Source organism: Mytilus galloprovincialis, chromosome 3 (assembly GCF_965363235.1).
Source record: "Mytilus galloprovincialis chromosome 3, xbMytGall1.hap1.1, whole genome shotgun sequence".
NCBI lineage: Eukaryota > Metazoa > Mollusca > Bivalvia > Mytilida > Mytilidae > Mytilus > Mytilus galloprovincialis.
Window position 1 is genome coordinate 97,925,893 of NC_134840.1, and position 10,431 is coordinate 97,936,323.

Below are 10,431 nucleotides of genomic sequence, written 5' to 3' on the forward strand. Positions count from 1 at the left end.
ATATTTTATGATTATCGTGATGATATTTGCATTTTTATTAATTTTGTAGTAACATCTTCATTTATAGAACTAATTACATAATTATCCGACTTAAAATATTGTCATGAATGGCAAACACAAAACCGCAATCTTGATATCGGAAACACTCAGTCATAATTTAGCATGATTCACCAATTTGCATAAGAGAAAAAAAGTAACAAAATAAGAAGATGGTTCGGTTCAAAAACAGGTTCATGCATATATATGTTAACTGAAGTGATAATATACATTCTGTTGCAGTAAAATTAACTCTCATACCTATAGCATTCAGTTGAAAACAGCCATTTATAACTTGAAAGGTCCACATCGTCCTAAACATGCATGAAAATATTTGTCACTGGACATATGAGGGGGGATAGGACCTTTATCGGGACTCCGGGATCGGGTGTTTTTAAGCTCGGGATTTCGGGATTGACCCTTTCGGGATCCGGGAATCCTTTTTTTCGGATTTCGGGATGTCGGGATTTGCTTTATTTAAATTCGGGACCTCGGGGATTTCGTTTTTTCAAGTCCGGGATTTCGGGATCAAGACCCCTCCTATCCCCCCTCACATATAGCAACCAAGAATGACTAACAATGAATCAATCACCTGATCTTTATCAGAAACAAAGATTTAAACACTAATGAAGGGATTGCTTTGCTTAGGCTTAGGATAGGTCGTTGGAGGCGTCACAGAAAGAAAAAACATGTTCAAATTGTAATGGTGGTCATTTTGTTTACTTGTTTATTCTTTTTATTTGGGGAAATTGGTTAACTTTAGTATGACTTATAGTTGCTTAACTTTCGGCCATGAAATTATCCTTGTCGTCCTTGTTCTGGCACGTGCCCGGCCGAGCTCGTTGTCCATAGGAACTATAAGTATGACGTCACTCACCGTGTTCGGGGCAGTCTACACTAAGGATTTGAAATGAGCAGACGCTCATACAGTTTGGCTTTCAAATATGGAACTTTAAAGGACAAGTAGACTAGCCACACTGTATTGTAGTATATTTATTTATGTAATTGTATGTTCAACCATAATGTATGTCATTGTATGTCTTCTAATAAACATCTTGTTTATATAAATTTACACGTTTTGCGTAGTTTGTCCAATATCCCAGAACTTGGGTAGACAACGGGAAAACGAAGCCAGTGGAAACTTCCACTCCGGTTACAAAATAATACTCTTTCTCAAAACAAACTTCTGGTTATGGAATTGATGTATATCTATAGCTATGTTAAGAACCATATGAAATAGTGTGGCAGAATGATCTATGGCTGAAACCACTGTCGCTGAACTCTTACTGTGGCTGAAACATCTATGTCAGAGAATACTATAGAAAAATAGGCAAAAAAATACAGAGTAGAGAAAAATATACCAAAATCATTGAATTTTAAGAATAACTGGGTGCTAAGATACAAAGAATAAAGACAAATTTTAAGAATACTAAAATGAAGGTCATAAAGCATTCAAAAAATAAACACAAACACTTGTTTCATATGAAGCTCGCCAGCATGTGCAGCTTGCTTTGATTTATTTATAATTTTATTAAGCAAAATGAAATTTCAGTCGCAATTTCTTCATTATTATGATTGTCGGCAACACTGCTGCGTAGTATACAACAGCCTACAAAATAGTGCATCAAAGTGAGAAATTATAAATATAAATTTATATATCTACAGATTATAGATATAGGTTTAAAAGATCAACCAAATAATGTAATCATGGTAATACATGTGTTATAAACATCTATTTATCTATGCATACAAATATGACCAAAATACAAACATTCATCTGGGGGACAGCTTCATCTGAACTTACTTTAATAAAAAACTATTCACACTTTAAAATTTCAATGCTCTTTACCATGATTTACATCAAATATCATACTCAACATGCTCAATATAACTCATACTCAGTATGCTCAACTTTAATAAACATTTATTACAACATGCATATGGTCTGGAAAATAAATATTAACCAATGTAAATACCCAATATATATCATTTCAGATATTTAGTGTGTGAAGCTGTAACAGACGCCAGGAAACCAGAGTTTACACAGATGGATTTTCTTCGTTGTTTGAAAGATGCAGTATCAAAATATCATGGAGATTATGGCACAGGGTCTATTATGACTTCATTATTTGGTATTTAAATACATAATATTGTTAACAGGCTTAGGCCCACGTCCACTTGTATTTTTGTCCATCTGATGAGTTAAGCCTTTTTCAACTGATTTTTATAGTTCGTTCTTATGTTGTACTGTTATACCACTGTCCCAGGTTAGGGGGAGAGTTGGGATCCTGCTAACATGTTTAACCCCGCCACAGTATTTATGTATGTGCCTGTCCCAAGTCAGGAGCCTGTTATTCAGTGGTTGTCGTTTGTTTATGTGTTACATATTTGATTTTCGTTCATTTTTTTACATAAATAAGGCCGTTAGTTTTTCTCGTTTGAATTGTTCTACATTGTCTTATCGGGGCCTTTTATAGCTGGCTATGCGGTATGGGCTTTGCTCATTGTTGAAGGCCGTACAGTGACCTATAGTTGTTAATGTCTGTGTCATTTTGGTCTTTTGTGGATAGTTGTCTCATTGGCAATCATACCACATCTTCTTTTTTATATTAGGGTTGCAAAAATAGACTAATCCCTCATTGTCACTTTTTTACTATTGATAAACGAACTTTGCAAATTTCACAAATTTACAGTTCTTAGTATTTTTGGCACACTTCTCTTGTAGTCTGTTACCCTATCAACATTCTCATACATGTTCTTTATGATTATTTTTTTGGGGTAAGATCAACTTTTTGTACGGGTTACATTGGCAAAGAGGTATATTGAGACTATTTCTTTTCACCTCCAACTGTTCATTAAATGAAATATGAGTAAATGGTAGAAAGACAAACATCTAACCAATAAATGTAAAAAATATCAAGGTTATTTGGGAGTTCAGACTATGTTAAGTTTGTGAGAAAACCCTTAGTGTTTACAAATCAATAAACGCCTTTAAAGAAACCATTAATATTTATATTGTTCTATCAAAATGCACTTAAACTAAAAATTAGTCTAGATACAAAATTTAAACATATTCAAAAATGATTTCAGCTGTGAGGGAATTCACAGTCAATGTCCTGACACAGGTTTACACATGTATATCATTTAGTTATCACAATGCTTTCTAATTTTAGATGTATATCATTTAAACATTAATATTCATTTATTTCAGTAAAGTATTTTAACCCAGATACTGGGATCATTATTATACGAGTTAAACGTGGATGTCATCTGATGATCCAGTCAACTTTGACCTTTATGACAAAGGTCAAAGATTGTGAAACCATGTTACATACTATTCACATAGGAGGTAAATATTTGTAAAAGTCTTCTTATTGGTGCTAGAATTCCATTGAATTTGATTACCCTAATATATAACTACCAGTACTTTAAATATGAATCAGACTGTCTGGGAGAGAGACAACTACAGATAACTTCTTTTTATCATATCTTTGTAACTTTCAACAGTCCATTATTTCATTTAGAATTTGTAATCCTATAACCAAAATGTGACAAACAACATACACCATGTAAAAATATTGAATACCATTTACATGATATGAATAAAAGTAGACATATGAAACAACCCAAACAAATATCCAAACAAAATCTAGAGGGTCAAATACAGTAATAAACAATATTTCATTTATTGGTGTCCAGACAATAGCTAAAACTTTGCCTAAAAATGGCCTGTTTATTAGACTTGTTGGATCATAGGCAATCTTGAACAATAAATAAACCTGAGTTGCTCAAAACATTTGGCAACTGGATACCCTTTTATCCAGTGGTATATTTGGTTGATACATGTACTTTGTTTAACCTATTGGCAAACTTATTTGTGATAACAAATTACTGTCAACCAAGTCCTGAACAATCAAAATGTGTTTTTTCTTCATGATAATTGAATACAAGGGTATTTTGTCTTTCAATCACCGGAAGGAACTTTGTTTTATACTGCAACTAGTTGTGTTTATTTCCTAAATATAGTAACACAGCTATATTTTGTGCAATGTCAATTTCATCATGGAACACTTTCTATACAATCTGGGGTCCATTAAAGGATGAAAATAAGTTTGACATTTGTGTTACGATTTAAAAAATCTCTAATTGTATTAATTTAAGTTGCAGTATAAAAACAATATTAGGTCAATGTCATAAAAATATAAATCGTTTTGTACTTGGCTCAAAACTGGGGAAGGGCTTGGTAGAACCTTGCCCTTCCACAATTTCTCTGCCTCATACAAAAAAGTTTATATTTTCCTGACATTGATCAAATATTGTCTATTTATGATATTATATTTTTCTTGTTTTTTTTTTCAGGTACACTGAAGTCATGCCAGAAATTTCTGATCAGATATCATCAAAAACAACTAGCTACATCACTGAAACGATGTAAAACTAAAGGTTAGATATACAGCTGATTTCATAATGCTTGTAGAGTCAAACTTTGGTTGGCTGGCTTGCTTTGTTTGTATAAACGTTTACACAAACTTTGTAATGAAAGATTGACATCTTCAAACAATTCATATAGGCATAGCTGAACCTGTACATATTATATTTAAATGTGATTGGATATTATCCCAATTACAATCAAACAATATACAAACAAAGCAAGTAAGCTAACCAAAGTCTTGCTCTGCATTAGGAAATCAGCTTTAAAAACTATAATTGGAGATATTTTGTAAAATTGAGAATGGAAATGGGGAAAGGGACCTGAACCCAACCAAAGAGCAGAGGTCTTTTGGATTCTTGTACATGTGTCAATAGTTTGCTTTCTCATTGATTAATACCAAAAAAACTATTTATTGATAGTTGCTCAAAAGAGACTTAATTTGAAATATATATGCTTAGGTTTTACTTTCTGTTATTTGATCTACCAATAGTCTGTTAGTGTTCATTTGATTTTTTTCCTAAATGTAAGACAGATTCAAAACATAGAGATAAAAAAATCATAGGTGTGTTTTAGTTACCAAATGAGAGAGTAAAATGGAGCATTCAGCTCAGATCTATCCAAGGAATTTGTATTTCAAACAGATTACTTTCAGTAATTTCTTACTTTTTTGTTTCAGAAGAGAAAACGTTGTAGGAAACGCCGTTAAAAGAAGTGATGCCATTGTAAAAGCCAGTAATCTGAAGAAGCTGGAGCTGAATATCTTGTCAGATGTAACTTGATATAAATTTGAAAGTCAAAGATATTAGGTTTTATGAAGATGTGTACCATTAAATAATAAACCGTTCAATTATAATGTGATGCTTGAACCACAAAATAGCATTGACTCTTTGGTAACTGTGCTCCAACTCCAAAGTTATTGTTCAATATGCATACGAATGTTAAAATGATTGAATCCTGTAAAGTTAAGAGTACATAGTATTATAAATGAATCAATAATCTGTTTGTTTGTTTGTTGATGCTTAATGTCACTAATAGCACTAATAGCACTGTTTCCCAAGTCTGTACCAAGTCAGGAATATGAAAGTTGTTATCCATTCGTTTATTGTGTTTGAGCTTTTGATTTTGCCATTTGATGAGGGACTTTCCATTTTGATTTTTTTTCAGTTCAATATTTTTGTTACCGGTACTTTATTTTTTGTTGAGCCTGCGGCTTTTGTCACAGAAAGCTCGACATAGGGATAGTGATCCCGCAGTGGCGTTGGCTAACTTCTGAAAAGATTTATATTTTAGAAGGTGGAAGACCTGGATGCTTCAAACTTTGTATGTGGATGCCTCATGTTACGAAGTTTCCTCCAGTCACATGTCCAATGTGCTTGACCTCATTTTCATTGTTCAGTGACTACTTGAAAAAAAGCTAATTTTTTTTGTAATGTTTAATTCTCTCTTATTATAAGTAATAGGATATCTATATTTGGTATGTGCATACCTTGCAAAGTCCTCATGCCCATCAGAAAGTTTTCACCTGACCTCAACCTCATTTCATGGATCAGTGAACAAGTTCTTGTAGTTTTGGTGGTCAAGTCCATATCTCAGATACTATAAGCAATAGGTCTAGTATATTCAATATATGGAAGGACTGTAAGGTGTATATGTCCAACTGGCAGGTGTCATCTGACCTTGACCTCATTTTCATGGTTCAGTTGTTTTTCAGTGGCAAAATTTTTGTTATCATATATTGGTAGCACATCGTTGTCGTTGTCTTCATATGAAGACAATAACATTAGTGTAAGTTAATAGAAATCTATGAAATTTAAACACAAGATTTATGACTACAAAAAGAAGGTTTGGACTGATTTTGGGAGTTTGCTCCCAACAGTTTAGGAATTGGGGACCAAAAGGGTACATAATTAAACTTTGTTTGATTTCATCAAAATTTGAATTATTGAGGTTCTTATATATGCCAAATCTAACCGTGTATTTTGATTCTTAATTTTTATACGACCGCAAAAATTGAAAATGTTTTGGTCGTATATTGGTATCACGTTGGTGTCGTCGTCTGAAGACATTTGGTTTTCACACTCTAACTTTAGTAAAAGTAAATAGAAATCTATGAAATTTAAACACAAGGTTTATGACCATAAAAGGAAGGTTGGGATTGATTTTGGGTGTTTTGGTCCCAACAGTTCAGGAATTAGGTGCCAAAAAGGGCCGAAATAAGCATTTGTCTTGGTTTTCACACAATAACTTTAGAATAAGTAAACAGAAATCTATGAAATTTTAACAAAAGGTCTATGACCACAAAAGAAAGGTTAGGATTGATTTTGGGAGTTTAAGTCCCAACAGTTTAAGAATTAGGGGCCAAAAAAAGGTCCCAAAATAAGCATTTTTCTTGGTTTTTGCACAATAACTTTAGTATAATTTAATAGAAATCTATGAAATTTAAACACAAGGTTTATGACCACAAAAGGAAGGTTTGGATTGATTTTGGGAGTTTTGGTCCCAACAAATGAGGGGCCAAAATTAAACTTTGTTTGATTTCATCAAAAAATGAACTATTGGGGTTCTTTGATATACCAAATCTAACCGTGTATTTAGATTCTTAAGTTTTTGTCCTGTTTTCAAATTGGTCTACATTAAGGTCCAAAGGGTCCAAAATTAAACTTTGTTTGATTCTAACAAAAATTGAATTCTTGGGGTTCTTTGATATGCTGAATCTAAACATGTACTTAGTTTTTTGATTATTGACCCAGTTTTCAGGTTGGTCCAAATCGGGGTCCAAAATTAATTTTTTTTTGATTTCAACAAAAATTCAATATATGGGGTTCTTCAATATGCTGAATCTAACCATGTAAATGTATTTAGATTTTTGATATTTAGGACCAGTTATCAAATTGGTCCACATTGAGGTCTAAAGGGTCCAAAATTGAACTTTATTTGATTTCATCAAAAATTGAAATCTTGGGGTTCTTTGATATGATGAATCTAACCATGTATTTAGATTTTGGATATTGGAATACCACAAAGGGATGGTAAGAATTGTCTTTGGGAGTTATGGCTCAAACCGTTAAGGAATAAGGTGCAAAAAAAGAGGGGAAAGGGTTTCCAGGTTAATGGACAATTACTTAAGTACAAAACATAATTTAAAAGTAGTGAAAGGTTGGAAATTGAAACTCATTTTAATAGCTCACCTAAACTGCTCTTAAATTATGTATATTGGAAATTTGCCAAAAACTTTGTTATTAATAAATTCCATTGGAAATTTGCCAACAACTTTTGTTTAATGAACTTCATTGGAAATTTACCAATATAAAATGTTGCATTGGAGTTATCTTTCTTTGTCCAGAATAGTATTTAAATCAACTTAAATCATGACTGTATGACATTTTATATTTTATGATGTATTTAAATAAGTAGTTATTGTTGAAAACTCCATTAGAAACTTGAATTGAGATCATTTTTGAATAAGGGAAAGGGGGAGGTAAAAAAAATTCGTTGGATTCAATTTTTCTTATTTCAGATTTCAGAAATGAAAAAGAAAATTTCTTCAAATATCAAAGGATTAATATTCAACAGCATAGTGAATTGCTCAAAAGCAAAAAAAAAAAACATTTTAAGTTCATTAGACCACATTCATTCTGTGTCAGAAACCTATGCTGTGTCAACTATTTAATCACAATCCAAATTCAGAGCTGTATCCAGTTTGAATGTTGTGTCCATACTAGCCCAACCATTCAGGGTTCGACCTCTGCGGTCGTATAAAGCTGCACCCTGTGGAGCATCTGGTTGGTCCTGTTTTCAAATTGGTCTACATTAAGGTCCAAAGGGTCCAAAATTAAACTTAGTTGATTTTAACAAAAATTAAATTCTTGGGTTCTTTGATATGCTGAATCTGAACATGTACTTAGATTTTTTATTATGGGCCCAGTTTTCAAGTTGGTTCAAATTGTGGTCCAGAATTAAACTTTGTTTGGTTTCAACAAAAAATGAATATATGGGGTTCTTTGATATGCTGAATCTAACCATGTATTTAAATTTTTGATATTTGGGCCCCATTATCAAATTGGTCCACATTGAGGTCTAAAGGATTCAAAATGGAACTTTATTTGATTTCATCAAAAATTGAATTCTTGGGGTAACCTTTTTTATGCCGAATCTAACCATGTATTTAGATTTGGGATATTGGACCATAAAAGGTAAATGTCCAATTTATAAATTTTTTTAAGTTCTTAGACCACATTCATTCTGTGTCAGAAACCTATGCTGTGTCAACTATTTAATCACAATCCAAATTCATAGCTGTATCAAGCTTGAATGTTGTCCATACTTGCCCAAACTGTTCAGGGTTCACCCTCTGCGTTCGTATCAAGCTGCATCCTGCAAAGCATTTTATTGTGTTTTGGTCTTTTTCTTATACTGTATGCAATAGGTCTACTATATTTGGCGTATGGAATGATTGCAAGGTGTACATGTCTAGCTAGCAGGTGTCATCTGATCTTGACCTCATTTTCATGGTTCAGTGGGCAAAGTTAAGTTTTTGAGTTATTGTCTTTTACTATTTGTGTAATACTATATGCAATAGGTCAACTATATTTAGTGTATGGAAATATCTTATGATCAATATGTCAGTTGCGCAGGTTTTATTTTACCTTAACCTCATTTTCATGGTTCATTGCTCAGTGCCAAGTTTTTGTGTTTTGGTCTGTTTTTCTTAAACTATAAGCAATAGGTCAAATATATTTGTTGTATGGAAGAATTGTCAGCTTTACATGCCTGCCTGGCATGGTTCATCTGACCTTGACCTCATTTTCATGGTTAATTGGTCAATGTTTAGTTTTCTTGGTTAATTTTAAGTTTATGTGACAGTCATAATAAAGCTTTATATTTAGGACTATCAATGATTAGTAAAGAAGGCGAGACATTTCAGTGTGTGCACTCTTGTTTCAATAAATATTGGTTATTGTGTGGTGTAAAATAGAAACCCTGGAGAGAACCATCAACTTGATTCAATGACGTAACTATTGATTAAATTATATTGTTATAATGAGTTGAATGTGGTTCTCAGTATGAACTTTCTAGAAAATCACTTAGAGGTAACTTTAGCCTGTGATATGCACCATACCTTTGTTACTCTGAACTCATTATGTATATGTATGTGGAAGCATTGGGATGGGGATTGGAGTTCCCTTGTGTTTTTTTCCCTTAGTCAAATTATAACTTAGATGTCAGTGCACCAAATATTATCAAAAGAATCCCACTGAATCCGACTTGTCCCTAAAATACTGTTTATTTACTACCACAAACTAAGATTTGGTGGAATATACAGGTAACCACCCTGTTGTTTGGTCTGCCTGTAAGTCAATGCTCCTTGTAAGTAAATTCTCTTAGACAGATGAAGGATATTGATGAAACATGACTGAGTTGTAAAACATTACTTGAGGATAGGGACAAAGGAATATAATAAAGGTCCTACCTGTCAAAGGGGGAAAATCTAAATAGCTACAAAATTCTAATTTGTAAATGTTTTCTCAACAGGGCAACTTGATCTTCTATAATAGCTTCACATTATGGAATACAATTCTGAAGGGGAGATAATTTGTATTTTGGGGCAGATGGCTTCCCTTTGTAAGTTGACTCAAAGGTCTAATTTTACTATGTTCAGTTATTTACATTTACTTTTAATATATAGAATAGTTACAGGTAACTGATATTCTATTTTCACTCATAAAAATAAATATTGCATAAACAATTCTTGATTTATAAGTATATTTATTCAATATTTCTATACAAATAATATAGCAATTTTAAAATTGTCTTTATTAAACCAAGACATTTCATCCTATATTAACACTGTTCTAGCAAAAATACCACTGTTGTAACTTTTTAAAGCTGTTTCAAACCAGTTCAGCAGTTAATTGAAAATTAGTAAAAAGTTCAAAATCCCCACATGTGATTAAACCTCACAA

At 32.5% G+C, this 10,431-nt stretch overlaps 1 protein-coding gene across 1 annotated transcript; it reads left to right on the forward strand.

The window, feature by feature from the left end:
* Positions 1 to 161: 161 nt before the first annotated feature.
* On the forward strand, positions 162 to 4,531 carry LOC143069501 (ribonuclease P/MRP protein subunit POP5-like). The gene is made up of 4 exons (XM_076244177.1): positions 162 to 229; positions 2,032 to 2,168; positions 3,248 to 3,385; positions 4,396 to 4,531. Exons 1-4 carry the CDS (start codon positions 210 to 212, stop codon positions 4,482 to 4,484), a joined length of 384 nt encoding a protein of 127 aa, XP_076100292.1. The 5' UTR covers positions 162 to 209; the 3' UTR covers positions 4,485 to 4,531.
* Positions 4,532 to 10,431: the final 5,900 nt, after the last annotated feature.

What these genes read in the sequence shown, in the direction of transcription:
- LOC143069501 (XM_076244177.1), top strand. Translation starts at nt 210, where the DNA reads ATGGTTCGGTTCAAAAACAG. An exon ending in ATGGTTCGGTTCAAAAACAG is followed by an intron (nt 230 to 2,031) that starts GTTCATGCATAT and finishes ATATCATTTCAG; the next exon opens with ATATTTAGTGTGTGAAGCTG. An exon ending in ACATACTATTCACATAGGAG is followed by an intron (nt 3,386 to 4,395) that starts GTAAATATTTGT and finishes TTTTTTTTTCAG; the next exon opens with GTACACTGAAGTCATGCCAG.